The sequence below is a fragment of the Megalobrama amblycephala genome, unplaced genomic scaffold, assembly GCF_018812025.1.
Source record: "Megalobrama amblycephala isolate DHTTF-2021 unplaced genomic scaffold, ASM1881202v1 scaffold565, whole genome shotgun sequence".
In the NCBI taxonomy this organism is placed as follows: domain Eukaryota; kingdom Metazoa; phylum Chordata; class Actinopteri; order Cypriniformes; family Xenocyprididae; genus Megalobrama; species Megalobrama amblycephala.
In genome coordinates, this window is record NW_025953475.1 from 11,874 (window position 1) to 31,117 (window position 19,244).

The 19,244-nt window shown below is 38.1% G+C and overlaps 2 protein-coding genes across 2 annotated transcripts in view; both read left to right on the forward strand.

Moving 5' to 3' along the window:
• LOC125262042 (gastrula zinc finger protein XlCGF28.1-like) overlaps positions 1-19,244 on the forward strand; it is a 25,383-nt gene continuing 6,139 nt past the window's right edge. Inside the window, exons 1-3 of the mRNA XM_048180598.1 lie at positions 1-39; positions 752-840; positions 12,552-12,703. Of these exons, the coding sequence (XP_048036555.1) occupies positions 12,619-12,703 (85 nt within the window). The 5' untranslated portion in view covers positions 1-39; positions 752-840; positions 12,552-12,618. The remainder of the gene's footprint in view (positions 40-751; positions 841-12,551; positions 12,704-19,244) is intronic.
• Positions 747-7,867, forward strand: LOC125262044 (gastrula zinc finger protein XlCGF8.2DB-like). The gene is made up of 3 exons (XM_048180600.1): positions 747-840; positions 1,941-2,092; positions 6,800-7,867. Exons 2-3 carry the CDS (start codon positions 2,008-2,010, stop codon positions 7,663-7,665), a joined length of 951 nt encoding a protein of 316 aa, XP_048036557.1. The 5' UTR covers positions 747-840; positions 1,941-2,007; the 3' UTR covers positions 7,666-7,867.

Here is a 19,244-nt window from a genome sequence, read left to right on the forward strand (position 1 = left end):
GTCTGAATGACTCTGCAGCGCTGTCACTTGGTCTCTGAGGTAACTTGATGGTGTCACAAAACGATAACCAAGATATTCACAGACTAATAGTATGACATTATACTCAATAGTAGAAAGTTGGTGTTGCAATAGAACAAGAGATTCAGAATTTGCTGAGGGAGGCCTGTAACAACTAACCAATGTCAAATAAGCACCTTTAGAAAGCTTTTAAAGCTAAAAACTCAAACATCTTGCTGACCGATAGAGCAGTTATCACCCAAGTGTGGAATTTATTCCTTACATATATTGCGATTAACCACCATTTTTCAAATGATCACATCTGAACAGAGAGACTTTAACAAAACAAAATTGAAATTTGATTTTATTTATTGACCTTATATTCTGTGGAGAAACTAAGATGGAATAAGATAGATGCATTTATCATGAAAAGGATTCAGTTTTAGTTAATAAATTAAATATTAGATCTCTCCGCAACCACAAACTTAAGTTTTAACTACAAATTTGAATGTGTTTGAACTTATTTGCAATCTTCTGTAATAAGAAGATCAAGATATTTTACATTATTCATTATTGAGAATATTACAAATGCTCAGTAGTTTGTATAATTATATTTAGATATGAGCCATAAGATTGAAAAAATCTCAGTAGCATTGAAAGCTTTGTGAATCTGTAATGTATTCTTTGAGTGCTTTATCTGATCATTTGAATGTATTTTCTGTGTGTGAATTTCTATTATTTTTATTTTTTTCAGAGTGTTACATAGGACTTTTATTTTGGTGTGGTGACATGACGTCATAAGGCTGCGCCATGCTCCTGCATCTGTGATTCTGCTGAAGAAAGGTTTGTGTTTTTAATCATTTAAATTGTTAAAATCTGTACAACCCGTTAAAACAATTATATAGAAATCTATTATATTTTTTGAATGTAATATTATAATGCATATAATAATATTAACATTTTAACAGTTTTTATGAGTAAAGTATAGCAATATATAGTAATGAACAGTTTTTATGATTAAACATGTAACAGAAAAGGAGCATCTCATTTCGCTCCATATATTGTGAGTCGGTTCATCATAAACACGCCGTTTGGTCTCTGTCAAGTAATGATAGAGAAAATAAGCTTTTCAAACCCAATTCAGATTCATTTGAATCAAATGATTCAGAGTTTGTAATCACTCGAATCACTGAATCATGCTGATGACTCCTGCAGTTCACCGCTGTAAATACAAGAACAACACAAACATGTGTAATGATGACTTCTACAAATATACTGTTTTCATGACAGTTTAATCTATTACATATACATTAAACATGTAAATCATACATGACTAAATATTGATGGTTTGTATAATCTGTGCTGAAAGAGTTAGATCTAGACTCAGAGATTTAGGGTGTTTTCACACCTGTCAATCGATTGCATTGTTCCAAAACCCACTAAATTTGTTACAATGTTGCATTTTCTTCTTGGTTCGGTTTGCTTTCACAAGGCAATATTTCAAAGCGTACCAAAATGTGTTTATGCAAGTCACATGCTGACAAGTCACAACTGACCCTTATTGGTCAGTGTTTTCTCAGCATCATCCATTAAAATGACTGACAAGTTCACTTCATGAGCTTATTGTGGATTTTTTTGTACTGTCGAGACGCATGCAAAACACTATATGAATATTATAATGCAGCAAGAGCACGAATCAAGGCTTCATCAGGACAGCGTTCTGGCATGGATAAGTGCGATTACACCACATTTTAAGATGAAAAGGTGCTCTTTGGTTTTTAACTACAGTAACTAATGTGCTCACTCACAGAATCAAACACTGCTGCATTTTATATAAAACATTTCCTGAAACCAGGTTCTGAAATAAATATTCATGTGTGAAAGCACCCTTAATTTTGATGTGATTTTCTTTCTGTTAATTCATCTCATCTTAATCATGACAGAGTGTCCAAACACACAGAGAAACTCCTGGTGAAGCGACTGAGATCCACGTGACACGCTATTATAAAGATGGAGTTTATTAAAGAGGAGAGTGAAGACGTGAAGATTGAAGAAACATTCAGAGTCAAACATGAAGAAACTGAGGAACAAACAGGTTGGTGTCATTTTCAGTCATTCTGTGTCATGATCTCTTTATCTCTGTTATTTGTCTTGTAACAAAATGAATGACATCATATTAAATTAGGAAAAACAATAAAGAAATAGGCAAAACAAACAATTCATTTTGTGTAACATTATAAATCTGAATATCTGCTTATGAATTAAAGTGCCCCTATTTGCTATTTTAAAGGGATTCCCTGGTATTAAGACTTGAATGGCTTAATATAACATAAATGATGTCTCTTACTGAAATATTTAGTAGAAAACCCATGAAAGATTTACGTTATTTAAAAAAATCCATGACATATTTTGGACAATGGGCAGCAATGTTTAGGTACACAGTCTACGTAGATGGTTCAAATGGTTGCACTCCGTGAGCTACTGACTCTACCCTGTTGATATTTTTACCACAACACAACTTGGACTATAATATACAATGCCACATTGTGCAGCATTTGGTTGTAATTTCCAGTCGATGGTCAACAAGAGAAGTGATGCAAGTCTTTACTGCTTTACTAGCGATAAGACGAATAAAACTTCCTAACTGCCAAAACTTCCATGCAAGGTCAAGGTCACTTTCATTTCTTAATATACATTGCACATAACCACATTTTTCAATTATTCTCACGATTTCCACGAGCTTACTCTGCTCTGATTGGCCACATGGCCCAGTCTTTTGTGATTGGTCTACTCTCGCCCAGCACTAACGTGAATAACTGATGTAACATAAGTAGAAAGCATCCTGAAGCAGGTCTCCTACCACACGGATCCCCTTTATATGCCACAGTTTAAAGAGATGTAAGCCTATGCCAGGGGCAAAATCCTGATTCAGATAGATAGGGCATAGCCTGAGCATACGTTCCCCTTTACCCAAGTACTTTGAGATCTGTCACCATACTTTAATAGAATTGTAAAGTTTTGGATTTGTCCTAACATCTTCATCACACCTATAATAAGGACAAGCAAACAGACTCTGAATAAAACATGGGAAGCATGCCCAGGAATCCACACTTTAATGTGAATCACAATAGGACTTATTCCATTTCCAGATAAGTCTAGTATGGCACGCCCAGTTATAATATAAAATATTTGGCATAGCTAGACCACCCTATTTTACCGGCACCTGCAAAGATTTAAACTTTTTGTCTAGGTTTTTTGCCACTCCATACAAACCAGGAAAAAATGCTTTCTATATTTGCAGGGACTTTCCTGCTTACCCAAAGAGGAAAAATCTGAAGGGTATACAATAATCGAGGAAGAATATTCATCTTGATTAAACTTATCCTACCAAAAAAGTATAGGAAGGGCTTGCCAGGCTGCAGTTTTTTTTTTTTTTTTTTTTAACAGTCTGAATGATTGGGTCAAGATTGATTTTCCAAAGTTTGTTCAAATCAATTGACACTTTAATCCCAAAATAAATTAATCCAGATCCAGACCACTTGAATGGAAAAAAAAAACTGCCTAGTGGTAAAGCCTTTGATTTACTGAAAATAATTTTATACCCTGAAATTAGACTAAATTCATTAAATAGTTTTTGCACATCGCGATTAATCGCGCAAAGGGGTGTGCAAAATTTTTATCTGCTGACAGCCTTAATAGTATTGAGGTAAATGCAAACAAGTTTATTTCCTTCTGAAAATTAAATGGGAAAAATTAGGATGTCTTTGTATTTTCTTATCAGTGTTGCTACTGCAGATGCAGTGTCTTCATGAGATGAGCTGTCATCTTGGTCCCCTGCTCTCTTACTGAGCCCCTGTTCCATCTGCTGGGCCTGAGTCTGTATTTAATAGAAAATGAGGGTAATACATATTGATCTGTATTGACACCTGTTCAGAGGTCCTTCTCATCGGATCCTCCTCCAGTCTAAAGGCTGATTTATACTTCTGCATCGGACCTACGCCGGAGCCTCTGCACCGTAGGCTATGCATCTGTTTTCATTTATACTTCTGCGTCGTTGTCCGCGTCAACGTGCATGCAGACCACTAGTAGGCAGTGTCCGTGGTCATGTTGAGTATCAAAACAAAACCCAAAGAAGAAGCAGCTTGTCATGTATGTTGTCAAAAGAAGTTTACCAACAGTACTAACATACTAACAGTATGTGTCCCCTGAAACAGAGCGTTTTTCATTCCTATGGAAGTTGAAAGTGCTCGCTCTTGAAGACATTTTTGTAGAGGTGCACGTCAGGCTACGTCGTAGGCTACGCGTGGTACAAACAGCCTACGCCGTAGCTACAGCGTACACTCGACGAAGTATAAATCAGCCTTAAGAATCTGACCCAGGGTTGGGCTCCTTTCAGCTGAGACACAGATGGTTGAAGTGTAAAAGTATCTTTGTAACTTTGGAAAGCTGTTCTGCTTTCCGAAATCCTCATCAGAAACTCTCTGCAGTCTGAAAAATATAATCATAATAATCATAATCATATCATATCATTATCCAGTTTAATTCGCTGGAATATGAGCAGAGAATTTTATGAGCACAATGTTGTCTAATGCATTGAATGATGATTGTCTAAACTATTTGGGAGGATCAGAAGGGCCTAATCTTCCTGATGTTATACAAAGCAAATCTGCAGGACCGGGGCAGTTCAAGCGATGTGGTCTGATTATCAGTCACGACTCCAAGGTTCCTGACTGTCCTGGATGAAGTTATGTTAGACAAACCTAGCTGAATGGAGAAGTTGTGATGGAGTGTTAGGACCACAAGCAGCTCTGTCTTTGCAAGGTTGAGTTGAAGGTGGTGGTCCTTTATCCAGCAGAAACTGTCTGTCAGGCAGGCTGAGATACAAGCAGCTACTCTTAGATCATTTGGTTGGAATGAGAGGGAGAGTTGTGTGTCATAGTGATGACATGTAGAAGAAGAGAAGTGGTCCGAGCACTGAGCCCTGAGGCACCCCAGTAGCTAGATGATGTGACTTAGAGACCTCACCCTCCATGACACCCTGAAGGACCTACCTGAGAGGTAAGACTTGAACCATTGAAGTTCTTTGAGATGCCCTTTGTCTTGAGGGTTGACAGAAGGATGTAGTGGTTAACAGTGTCAAAAGCAGCAGACAGATCCAGCAAGACGAGTACTAAGGATTTAGAAGCTGATCTAGTCAGTCTCAGAGCCTCAGTAACTGAGAGCAGGGCAGTTTCAATCGAGTGTCTGCTTTTGAAACCAGACTGGTTGTTGTCCAGGAGGTTGTTCTGTGTAAGAAAGGTAGAGACTTGGTTGGAAAATGACTTGTTAAATTGTTTTAACAATGAATGGAACTAGAAAACAGAGGAAAAATATGCAAGTTGTTTGGATTGCACTGCCTCCTAGGTGTGATGTGATTTATGTGTGTTAGTAATAGTAGAGATGTGGAACAACATAGTGAAAAAGCAGTCACAAAATAAAAAGCTTAGAAAAAGTTGTGTAGAAAAGTAGAGAAGGAAAGAACAAAAAAAGTAAAACTCAAGTGCCTTGTCAGTGTCCTTGCTCGGTGGATTCATGCAGGTAGAGTAGCTAGTCTTTACTCTGTTTGGTGTTCACGCAGTGAGGGCTTCATATGAGGGCTGCCGTGGTATACTTAACGATTATATACTCACCTGAAATTTCAGCACAAAGATATTGTCTCCTCCTGTTGCTTGATTGCTTCTCACATTAATTTGAATAGGAAAAAAAACAAGAAAGCTTAAATGTTAAATGTATGTGCATGCCTTCATCAGTAGTTTTGGAGGAGGACTCATGTGGTGGGCATGTTGAAAGAAGCTCTGTGGCAGGAGGACGCTGAGAGGGTGACTGCACCAGCTCTGTCTTCTTGCAGTCGAAGATGGAGCAACTTTCTGCTCTTAAGCACTGCCTAGCGCTTCATCAGATTTGTTGTGTTGCCGGTCTAAGGCAGCAATTATCTTGTCGCAAATATTGCATTGCACATGGTTTGCATGGAGCCTAGTGAAATAAAGCCACACTTTTGATCTGTTCCACATCTTTTACATCTATTGGGTAGGGTTGGGTAGCAGTGTATATATACTTCTTTCCACTTTAGGTGCTTTTGGGAAATGCACCCCTGGTTAATTAGAGAGTTATGTCATTGTAAGGCAGGGGTAAATCTCCTGGAGAGCCACAGCCCTGCTGAGTTTATAGCTTCAACTTTAATTTAATGCACCTGATCCAGCTAATCAAGTCCTTCAAGTTTTTTGAAAACTAACAGTGTTTGTGTCGGAACAGAAATGGAACTAAAATCTGCAGGGCTGTGGCCCTCCAGAACCAGAGTTATACACCCCTGTTGTAGGGGAAACGCACCTCAGAATAACAGACATAAAAGATTGCATTCAGTTTAATGGACGATAAAATAAATGTTCATATTAAGCTAAAGTAAAGCACCACACATGACTAATAACAACTGTTTGCCTGCAGTGGAGCCTACAAAACATAATGCAGTATATATTTGACCTCACATTCCCACCGGCAGCAAAGGTAAAACCGCCTGCTCCTGCTGCATTTGTGTTGGGACCTGCGGGATCCCAATCCAGTGTACTACTGTGGATTTTTTTAAGGGCTTTGATAACTGCCAGCTTGAAAGTATTTAGGACATGTCCTAAAGAAAGCAAAGAATGAACAACATTGACAAGAGGTTCTGAGATTACAGTTTACACATTTTTCAGTTGTTTAGTGGGTATAGGATTCAGCATACATGGTCTAAATGGTGTTGACTTGAATTTGTTTCTTTTTACCCTAGGCCTGATGGAGCTGAGGTCCAGATGGAGTCAAAAACTGAATGAAATGGAAGACAAATATCAGGATGAGAAATGTCATGATTTTATGACTGGGGAAACATCTGTTAGTTCCTCACAGACTCATAAAACAGAAACTACAAACCTCCAGATGAGAGTTCACACTGGAGAGAGCACTTTGACCTGCCAACAGTGTGAAAAGAGTTTCAGTCGAAAAGAAAGCCTTAAAATCCACATGAGAATTCACACTGGAGAGAAGCCTTACACCTGTCAACACTGTGAAAAGGGTTTCTATCGAAAAGAAAGCTTTAGAGTCCACTTGAAAATCCATGCTGGAGAGAAGCCGTTCATATGCACTAATTGTGGAAAGAGGTTTACACAGAAAAAAACCCTTGATGTCCATTTGAAAGTTCACACTGGAGAGAAGCCTTTCACCTGCAAACTGTGTGAGAAGAGCTTCTCACTACAAGCAAATCTTAAGACTCACATGAGAGTTCACACAGGAGAGAAGCCGTTCACATGCTCTCAGTGTGGAAAGAGCTTCAGATATAAAGAAAGCCTTAATCATCACATGAGGATTCACTCAGGAGAGAACTGTTTTATTTGTGATCAATGTGAAAGGAGTTTCACTGACAGTAATCACCTTAAGAATCATATAAAAAATCACATCGTAGTGAAGCCTTACATATGTCATCACTGTGGAAAGAGTTTCACATACAGAGCAAACCTTGAGGAACACATGAGAATCCACACTGGAGAGAAGCCTTTCACCTGCCCTCATTGTGGAAAGAGCTTCACGCTTAAAGGAAACCTTAAGATTCACGTGAGAGGTTCACACTGGAGAGAAGCCTTACAAGTGTCCAGAGTGTGAGAAGAGTTTCAAATATCACGCAGACCTGAAACGGCATTTGAAATCTCATTCTGAAAAGAAAAAGCCATTTTCTGCAGTGTGACAAGAGATTTAGAAAAGGAGAAATTTCAGCAATCATCTGCTCATTCACTCTAGAGAAAGACAATTTTAGATGGTGTAATAGAAATATCACACTTACATAAATAAATACCTAAATAAAAATACATCAAGTCATGTACAATGTAAGAGCCTGTTTGTGTTCTGTTTGAAATCAGAGCTACTTTCACACCACAGCTGAATGTGGGCTTCTTCTGATTGTTCACCTTCATGACCACTTCTTTTATTTGTATTATTATTTTAATTTATATTCTTCACCTCTTTATACTTTCGCTTGAGGTTTTATTTTATCTTTGTGCATATTAAATCCAGTGGCCACACCTGAACATCATCTTTACTATAGTTTCACATATTAAGTGGTTGAGGTAGACAACCTTTAACTTAGACTTTGTAGAGGTTTTGCTCTGTATGTTTTGCAGTGTATTTGTTGGGTGTTCTGAATATGCTGTAAAATGATCTCTAATTTCTGAGAACGGCTCCAGTTGGGGACCAAACACCCAAAACCGGGACTGTCCCCAATCAACCTACTCCACACACAATCTAATTTTAAGAATATCCCTGTGCTCCATGTTAAAGTTACTGCATGATTTTAAGTTTAAGATGATTTAAAAACTTCAGGGGCTGTATTCAAAATTAGTGTGTGAAAATAGAGCAAAACATTTTAATATGGGTAGTTTTGAAATAGCTTAATGCTAAAAGTAGCTCCTAACTTGCCAAATTAGGAGAAACTCTTAAAATCTATTTAACATAGCATAGCAAAAACAGCATCAACATAGCATAAAGGTTAATTTATGTAAAGGCAATATGCATTGAATGATGTAGAATAAAATGAGGAAGATGATGTGGAGGATGATGATGTGAGGATGCTGCAGTCAAGTTGAAAATAATGTCCCATCATCTGTGCTGATAAGTAGTCTTGTGGGCAGCTCAGGGTGAGCCAAGTTCAGTTCCGGCTCGTGGACCTTCTGCCATGCTTTCCGAGGAGATTGACGGCTCGAAATTTAGCTCAGACCCACAGTTGTTCTCCTTATCCCCGGCTCAGATTGAGAAGAGGAGAGCAGAGAGAGGAAGGCATTGGAGTGGTGGAGGGATGCAGAATACTACTGAAACCTTCGGTAACTAGGTGAGCCTGTGGAAGGAAGGCAGAGGAGGTACTGCAGGGGTTCCCAAACACATTCCTCCTTACATCCTTAGGAGCCTCCCCAGAATATAACTTTAAAATACTTCGCATGTTTTCCATGTGGAGAAAGAAATGAGGAAGCTCCTTAATCAAACACACCTGATTCAGATCATCAGGTTAAAATAAAGAATGCTCATTAGTCGAGACTCCAAGATCTAAAATGTGTGTTGGACAAAGGAAACATGCAAAATGAAAAGCGAGCTGCAGTGAGAGGGAGAAGAAGTGGGAGATAATCTGGGGAGGCTCTGAAGAGAAATGAATGAGAACGTATATCTTACTTACCTACTTGGAATGTGTTTGGAAACAGGATTTTTAAAGCCCTTCTATTTTTTAAATTGGTTAATTTTGAACTACTGTATATATGGCATCTCTCATTCACAACATGAGCTGATTACATAGTGTTGTTTGTAGATACTCCTGCTGATAGTGTTTTAGTTGTTTAAGGTCTCCAAAGGCAGAGTTTTTTTTGGGGGTCATAAAACATCATCTGTTGCTTGAATTCTGCTATCTCTTGAGATGTATATTAAGTGGTTGAGGCATTTAAGAGGCTGACAATTAGCTGAACATACACCGATCAATCAACCTACTCCACACACAATGGTATATGAATAAGATGATTTAAAAACCACTGATTATCTCTTCATCATGGCACCTGTTAGTGGGTGGATATATTAGGCAGCAAGTGAACATTTTGTCCTCAAAATTGATGTGTTAGCAAATTTAGCAGGAAAAATGGGCAAGCGTAAGGATTTGAGCCTCCCCAAAACTGAGTTTGACAAGGGGAAAATTGTGATGGCTAGACGACTGGGTCAGAGCATCTCCAAAACTGCAGCTCTTGTGGGGTGAATCCCGGTCTGCAGTGGTCAGTATCTATCAAAAGTGCTCCAAGGAAGGAACAGTGGTGAACCGGCGAACAGGGTCATGGGCGGCCGAAGGCTCAGCGAAGGCTGGACCCGTGTGGTCCGATCCAACAGACGAGCTCCTGTAGCTCAAACTTGCTCCAAGAAGTTAATGCTGGTTCTGATAGAAAGGTGCATCAGTTTGTTGCGTATGGAGCTGTATAGCCGCAGACCAGTCAGGGTGCCCATGCTGACCCCTGTCCACCACCGAAAGAGCCAACAGTGGACACGTGAGCATCAGAGCTGGACCACGGAGCAATGGAAGAAGGTGGCCTGGTCTGATGAATCACGTTTTCTTCTACATCACGTGGATGGCTGGGTGCGTGTGCATTGCTTACCTTTTTTGGAGACCATGTACACCCTTTCATGGAAACGGTATTTCCTGGTGGCTGTGGTCTCTTTCAGCAGGATAATGCTCCTGACACAAAGAAAAAATGGTTCAGGAATGGTTTGAGGAGCACAACAATGAGTTTGAGGTGTTGACTTGGCCTCCAAATTCCCCAGATCTCAATCCAATCGAGCATCTGTGGGATGAACAACAAACAAGAAACAAACAACAAACAAGTCCGATCCATGGAGGCTCCACCTCGCAACTTACAGGACTTAAAGGATCTGCTGCTAACATCTTGGTGCAGATACCACAGCACACCTTCAGGGGTCTAGAGGAGTCCATGCCTCGACGGGTCAGGGCTGTTTTGGCAGCAACAAAATATTAGGAAGGTGCTCATAATGTTATGCCTGATCGGTGTACTTGTTTAATTGGTGACACTTCGCCTACTTTTTAAAAAAATCTTTATTTAAATATGGCAACATTTTTATTTTAAATGTTTTATTTGAATATAGTAATATTCTTATTTTACAACATTTATTTGAATATGGCAACATGACACCTTGTTCTACAATATTTCTATGATTAAATCACTGACAGAGGCCCCTCCCCCATGAGCCAATCACTGTGGGCATTGTTGGTAAGCGTGTTGACATTATCCATAGCAACGAAGGTCTAACTCCGCCCTTACTCTTAGCTTAAGACTTATGTCTACTCCTTAGTAAAAGTTTGTCTCAGCAGCTTTGTGAATAGGTCTTAAGTGAAAACCAGTTGCGTTAAGAACTTTTCTGCTATTTAGGAGAACTCAGTGGTAAGATAAATGATTTGTGTATGTGACCGCAGAGCATTTGAGAGGGACATGCTCTGTTTTTTTTTCTGCCTTCACATTTAATGCGATCTACAGTCTAATGCACTTCAAGTCAGTGCCACTGTTTCTGTTCGTATTGTTGGTCACGTTATGTTTGTTTGTTTGTAATTCAGTTTCCAGTAATGAGTACCTGTTTGTGAATCTGAGCGCTTAAGAGATGTTTAGTCACATTTCAGCACAAAGTCCGACAATTATATTAAAGATAATGAAATGTAAACCTGATTTCATTTGATTTTAACCATTTTAATTAAAGTCTAAGTCAAAATCTATTGTTTTAAATCCACAATCAGTGTAATCCTTTACAGTCACGCCATTTTAATTTAATGCATGTTAACAAAACAAAGTCGCCCTTATATTCTGTGGAGAAACTAAGATGGAATAAGATGGATATATTCATCATTATATGGATTCAATTTTAGTTAATAAATTAAATATAAGATATTTCTCTGCAACCACAAACTTAATTTTTAACTACAAATTTTAATGAGTTTGAAAAAGGTTTTTTTTTTCCCCAATCATTTATAATATGAAGATCAAGATACTTATTCATGACTGAGAATCTCACAAATTCTCAGCATTTTATATAATTATATTTAAACATAAGCCAGAAGTTTTTGAAACAATCACAGTGGTATTGATTGCTTTTGGAAATCAGTGATTTATCAGTTGATTAATTTCTTTATCTGATCATTTAAATGTGTTTTCTGTATGTGAATTTATATTGCGTGCGAACGGGACTTTTATTTTGGTGTGGCAGCATGACGTCATAAGGCTGCGCCGCGCTGCTGCATCTGTGATTCTTCTGAAGAAAGGTTTGTGTTTTTAATCATTTATATTATTTAAATCAATACAACCCTTTCAGGCAATTTTATAGAAAACTATGAAATATTTTTTTTTTAATTAATATTGTAATGCATTTAATAACAGAAATGAATATAATTTTTATGAGTAAAGTGCATAAATAACTGTAATGAACAGGTGTTTTGTGAGTAAACATGTAACAGAAAAGATGCATCTCTTTTCACTCCCAATATTCTGAATCAGTTCAACATAAACACTGTTTGGTCTCTGACAAGTTATAAGAATAGCTTATAAGAGAGTTTAATAGTTATAAGTTATAAGAGAGTTTTTTTAAAACCAGATTCAATTGAATCAAATGATTCAGAGTTTGTAATCGTTTGAATCACTGAACAAGAACAACAAGAACACAAACATGTGTAATGATGACTTCTACAAATATACTGTTCTCATCACAGTGTAATCCATTAAATATAATCTACAAATCAATCCACACCACATTTAAATAATTAGACAGACAATTAATATTTATGCATTAATATGTGTTCTATTAATTAATTTGTAGTGCTAGTTTTGAGCGTTTTTTTTTTGTCTAAACAGATGATTTAAGTCCATTAACTCTCACTCTGACTCTCTCACCAGTGCACTGAACTACTGAACTAGATCTGATTGAGATGTTTTTCTTTCTGTTAATTATTCTCATCTTGATCATTACAGAGTGTCCAAACACACAGAGAAACTCCTGCTGAAGCGACTGAGATCCACGTGACACACTATTATAAAGATGGAGTTTATTAAAGAGGAGAGTGAAGACGTGAAGATTGAAGAAACATTCAGAGTCAAACATGAAGATACTGAGGAACAAACAGGTTGGTAACAAAATGAATAACCACATTAAATTAGTTAAAATAATTAAGAAATAGGCAAAACAAACAACTTATTTTGTGTAACATTATTAAACCCAATATCTTATGATATCTTATGATAATCATTCAACCTACAAGAGGATCTGCATAATGTAAGTGTTTTTGTGTTGTTTCTAGTTTGATTTTAGTGCTGTGTAGTTGCTAGGAAGTTTCACCACATTTTTCAGTTATTCTCAAACGACCCTCCTTTCCATGAGCCTACTCTGATCTGATTGGACAGATTGGTCTACTCTCGCCCAGCACTAACGTGAATAACTGATGTAACATAAACATTTGTTAACCAAATCTTTATCTTTACTCAAAGTTGAAAGAACGACAGACAGTCTGCATTAAACAAGTGACTGATGAGCAGCGGGCACCAGTATCAATAAGAAAACAATATTTCTTCCCATGTACACTCAATTCCAAATTTGGCAAATCAGTTTTGTTATTATCATATTTTAGAGTGAACATAGAAGTTCTTGGGGTTCCTTCACTCCGTAGGCATCCCTATTGGGGAGTCCGTTCTGTTTGGTATTTGTTATTGGTTGTTTGGTTGGAGTTCGACTTCTGCTTTTTGTTTGTCCCTCTCTGTTTCTTTCTTCCATCGCATATTCATTTCCTGCACTCTATTGCCCAATGGCAGAGTCTGCCGCAATAATTACATCTCCCTGGTCTGTGTGGAGCCTCTTCCCCCTGTTCTGCTGTTGTCTGTCAAAATGGAGGTTCAGTTTTATTTGTCACCCCGTTATTACCCAAAAATCCTCCTGCAGCATCTAACTCTCTTACTCGAGCACAAAATTCCTCCACAGCCAACTCAGTAATTCTTGATGTGGTTACTTTTATCAGCTGGTTTGAATTCATATTGTTCAGACATGTGTTAATGAACAGTGTGCTATGATCTCATGTGGTTTGCATGCCTTTTTGAATCAATTTACAAACGCTGCGGTGGATTCTTCTGGCTGCTGTTTAACGTTAACTGCATAGAATATATTTCTTTTAGAAATCGCCCATCTCTCTAACATCCTTTCTAGCACCTCATAAAATGTCTCTACGTGGTCTTCCTCCTCCCACAACAGTTCATTAGGATTAACTGCCGGACCTTTTCCAATCATTTTATGGTTGTCTGTTCTCAGAGAGGAACATGCATCAATTGATTATCACCCTATCTGCCACATCATCCCCAAAGTTTTGTCCGTTGTGCATAGCAGGTATGAATTTTCAGGATCTGCACATATTTCTCCGGATGAGAGGGTGAAGACTGTTCACTGTTGAAGATTGTTACATATACTTTCGATGTCACTTGCTTTAGCAGGGTGCATTTGATTTTAACGCTAGCCTCTCCAGACCCTTATCCCAACATGTTTTTTTTTTTTTTTTGGACATGTTTATTCAGCGTTAATATGGTCAATATACTTTTCTGTGGGGAAAAAAAATCCTCAAAGCATAGGGTTACATATACATTACTTGGGCTTTGCTGTCCTCTTCAGAGGGATTAAAAAGTACCTCATAACACACATGAAACCCTCATTCTGCCCAGTTTTGTAATTTAAGTCTCTAAACAAAGGGGATGATATAAGATGAATACATTAAAAAACAAAGAACATCAATTCAGATGAAGAATTAAAATGCTATAAATATAAACCTATATATTCATAAGTACGCAGAATACAAAAAAGAAAGAAAAACAACAACAACAACAACAAAAACCCACACACATGAAAAGTTAAATACACAAGTCTACCTAAAACAATTTTCCATTACATTTTCATCTCTACAATCACAGACATATTATGGATACCATTCTCTATGGTAAATTTTCTTAGGACCTCCTCCAAAAGGAGGGGTCCACACCCTGGAAGACCTTGACTGATGCACAAGACTACTTTTCTCAGTTCTTTTCTCATTTTATATATATAATCCACATACAATGCTATTTTGTGCTCAGTACCTCATTTAGAAATGCCCCTTATGCCTTAGTGGGCAGCCCTGTCTGGTGCCCCTAGCGAGAGGGAAGGGGTCAGACCGTAAGCCACTATCCCAACATGTTTTAATCTCTTTCCATTTACTGTTACACTCTTTCATGTATTTATTAGTCCATTTTGGATCTCCCCATCCCCCATTAGTCATCAAATTTGCACTTTCTATATCCTCTGGTTTAAAAGAACCATCTGGAGGGAAAGGATCCAATTGTATTTTTCCCTGAGTCCACCCCTTTAAATGTGATAAATATGATTCCATCCAATATTCACAACTATTTCTAAACATCCAATCTCGGGGTGTTGCCTTGAACCGAGCCAGAGCGCAATTGTCCCCACTCCCCCGCTGGCCCGCACTCGCATTGCATTTAACGTTCCAGGCCGAAGCATGCTTAAATCATATACGATGCAACTTTTTGAATGGAAGAAAACATGAAGAAATGCACTTGCGCTAAGATACTGCCTAATATATTTATAATTTATGATTTTATCATTACAGTTTTCACTTGCACATATCAGAGGATTATTACAAAGGCAGCTGACGTGGAGGAATTTGCAGCTTTATTTGCAAACTACACTTCCTGTTCATCAATAAAGTTGAGAAGCAGACCCGTTATAAAACCAAATACACTCAAATTAATTACATGAATTGATAAGTGTACTATCAGAGTAGTAATAAAGATGTTTGCGATGACAGTTAATGATGACAGAAGTTCACACAAAAGTAGCAGTTGTTCTGTTCTCAGACACGGTAAGCGCTCACACTGCATGTGAACCGCGCTTGAGCTCAACCAAACTGCGCTCTGGCCCACTCTTCCAAGCGGGTCAAGTTTAGGTAGATTATCCACCGGTTTCACGGACGAGGCTTAAACTAGCCCTAGACTACAGTGCTGTTTTAACTGAAAGTAACTTGTACTGACAGAGCTTATAATATGTCAGAGCCATTGTTTTGTCTCAAGATGCACACCAGTAATGTTTTTTTTTTTCCTTTTCTAGTGAACATTTATAATAGCTACTTAAATTCCCTAATTGAACTAAGGCTTAATCCTGGTTTAGGCTAAGCCCTGTCTGTGACACCAGGTGTATTTGTAATAGTCATTAGTTAGAAACAGGTGCCTCATCTTAGAAAAAATTTGAAAATATTTAACAGATGTCAAGAAAAGTGTTAGATATTGCTAAAGAGAGTGAAAAATTTGATTTTGTGTTTTATTGTAGTGCCAGCACAAGAAGTGTGGAATATACTGGAATATATCAACTCGCTCAATGTTTTCTCAGTGTATAGATTGATGATGGGAGAAGATTTCTTGAAGCACAAGCTATATTGACACACAACTCAACGCAAAGAGGATAAAAGACCAGTACAAGGACACTATTTGTCTAATATGTTATAGATGAATGGCAGATTTGAGATCTGCCTGAAATTAACCAGTTCTCTTGGGTCAGACTGCAGGTTATAGTTCTGCACGGGACTGTTTTCTTGAATGAATGAATGAAAGCTGGGTAATGTAAAAAAAAAAAAAAAAAAAATATATATAATATATATATATATATATATATATATATATATATATATATATATATATATATATATATTAATGCCCTTACCAATACCTTGAATTCGATTTTATGAAGTGAAGTTAATAAACGTAATTTCAGGAGGAGTATGCCCATCTAATATTCCAATTAATACCGAGGTATAAAACCAGCATCTTTCCTCTTCCTGTTGTTAGTTCTTTTGGCATCCCTCCTCCTCCCCTTCTCCTCCTTTTGTACTTATTTTTGCCTGTTATGGGGGGCAATCGGAGCTCGAGTAGGATATTCTTTCCGAGCCCCTCTATAGCAGACAGCAAGCCAAATCTGTTTACCACTTACGCTAAGATTATATGGGCACACAAACTCGTGAAATCCATTTAAACAAGATTACATTAACTCAAAAAAACTTTGATTTTTGAGTTTGTTTACAGACTCAAAGTTTCATCTCCTGAGCCACTGCACAAAATAAAGTTCAAATAGTTTTCAGTGCAAAATGAACAGTTTCAAGTCAGTATGTGAGGCTCACTGCTGCATACTTAAGATCTTTAAATCACTCAGCAGTTCTTCAAAAAGTGTGCATGTCTGCTATTTTAGGAGACAAACAAGCCTGCTCCTGATTGATAATAGCCCCAGCATTAGAAAATGAGCCTGTAGATGATGCTTGCACAGAGATCCCTTGTTGACATTTGCCGTTTGAACAAAAAAGTAATGTAATAAAGAAAAATATAAAATACTATTGAGGTAAATGCAAACAAGTTTATTTTCTTCTGAAAATTGAATGGTAAAAATTAGGATGTCTTTATGTTTTCTTATCAGTGTTGCTACTGCAGATGCACTGTCTTCATGAGATGAGCTGTCATCTATGTCTGAATTTGCTGAAATATAGTTTTTATGAGCAATATGGAGTCAAATAGAGAGATGTTTTAATGAATGATGCTGCAAACGAATTTTTCTAAACTATTTGGGAGGATCAGAAGGGCCTAATCTTCCTGATGTTGTACAAGGCAAATCTGCAGGTCCAGGGCAGTTCAAGCAATGTGGTCTGATTATCAGTCACGACTCCAAGGTTCCTGGCTGTCCTGGATGGAGTTATGTTAGACAAACCTAGCTGAATGGAGAAGTTGTGATGGAGTGTTAGGACCACAAGCAGCTCTGTCTTTGCAAGGTTGAGTTGAAGGTGGTGGTCCTTCATCCAGCAGAAACTGTCTCTCAGGCAGGCTGAGATACAAGCAGCTACCGTTAGATCATCTGGTTGGAATGAGAGGGAGAGTTGTGTGTCATCAGCATAGCAGTGATAGGAAAAACCATGTTCCTGAATGACAGGTCCTAGTGATGACATGTAGAAGAAGAGAAGTGGTCCAAGCACTGAGCCCTGAGGCACCCCAGTAGCTAGATGATGTGACTTGGAGACCTCATCCCCCATGACACCCTGAAGGACCTACTTGAGAGGTAAGACTTGAACCATTGAAATGCGGCTCCTGAGATGCCCTTTGTCTTGAGGGTTAACAGAAGGATCTGGTGGTTAACAGTGTCAAAAGCAGCAGACAGATCCAGCAAGATGAGTGCTGAAGATTTAGAAGCTGATCTAGTCAGTCTTAGAGCCTCAGTAACTGAGAGCAGGGCAGTTTCAGTCGAGTGTCTGCTTTTGAAACCAGACTGGTTGTTGTCCAGGAGGTTGTCCTTGTTGTGGCAAATTCGATGTTCCTTCAATTCTGGTCTCAAAGAAAACTCTGAGTCGAATCTCCAGGTCCCAGGAGTTTAACTTTATTGACAAGCAACAAAGTGAGATGCCAGCTCCACATCTGAATCTCAGTTTTTATAAATTTTTCTTATCTGTTAAAACTGTGTAAAAAAAAAAAAAAATGAAATAGACGAACAAACTGATGTGACGTCATTTCAAACAAAATCAGGCCAAAACAAAGTTTGTTTTGTGTTCTTTTTGGAAGTTCGAACCGGCTTGCCAACGCGAACTTTCAGGAAAAGTTGCAAAACAACTTCGTACTACCATTGGTCCATGACGATAACTAAATAGGTGTGTGCCAAGGCTCTGCCTTCATTCATGTGTGGAATGCTTCTATGACTCGTTTCGTCTGTAGTTTGTTGAGGTAAGAGCTCCGTGGGTAAAAACATGAACACACTGGAGTTCTACAGTTCTTTTCCATGATCTCATTTATAGGTGCTTTCCTCCCTTTCTCCTCCTGGAGTCTCCCAAGTACTCCCCAACATTTTCACCACAGTCACTTCTCCAATTAAACTGCAGGTGTTACTAATGCACGAGATAATTGTCTTTGTAAGGGTGGCTGAATGCCAACTAGTCTACATCTTTTGACTTAATCTCTCGTGGTGGAATTCTGCCAGTTGATGGTCAACCCTTTCTCATAGGCAAAATGTAACATTGTATCAAAAACTCTCAACACTTCCTGGAGTCAAGAAGCCTTCATGTGACACCCTTAATAATGATCTTACACATTTCACATCTTCCTGTTGTCTGGTTGAAAACTACCAGCAAAACATGCTTAGTGGCCAAACTAATTTCTCAGATACATCTGACCTTTGTAATCACGTAGGTCTCAAAACACGTCTGGCTTTTATAGTAAGCAAACTAATTCTACAATTGTTTTCTTTAGGAAAGATAAAATACTTTGTCATTCTGTGCAAGAAAGGTAGTGACTTGGTTGAAAAAAAAAAAAAAGAAAAAAAGACTTGTTCAATTGTTTTAGCAATGAATGGAACTAGAAGACATAGGAAAATTATGCAAGTTGTTTGGATTGCACTGCCTCTTAGGTGTGACGTGATTTATGTGCGTTAGTAATAGAAGGGATTTAATGGAGTATATTTTTTACCTCACATTCCCACCGGCAGCAAAGGTAAAACCGCCTGCTCCTGCTGCATTTGTGTTGGGACCTGCGGGATCCCAATCCAGTGCTCTACTATGGGTTTTTATAAGGGCTTTGATAACTGCCAGCTTGAAAGTATTTAGGACATGTCCTAAA

Bases quoted from the DNA above. Each gene is read 5' to 3' on its own strand.
- LOC125262044 (XM_048180600.1), top strand. From the start codon at position 2,008: ATGGAGTTTATTAAAGAGGAGAGTGAAGACGTGAAGATTGAAGAAACA. The intron at 2,093-6,799 runs GTTGGTGTCATT...TTTTTACCCTAG, and splicing joins AGAAACTGAGGAACAAACAG to GCCTGATGGAGCTGAGGTCC.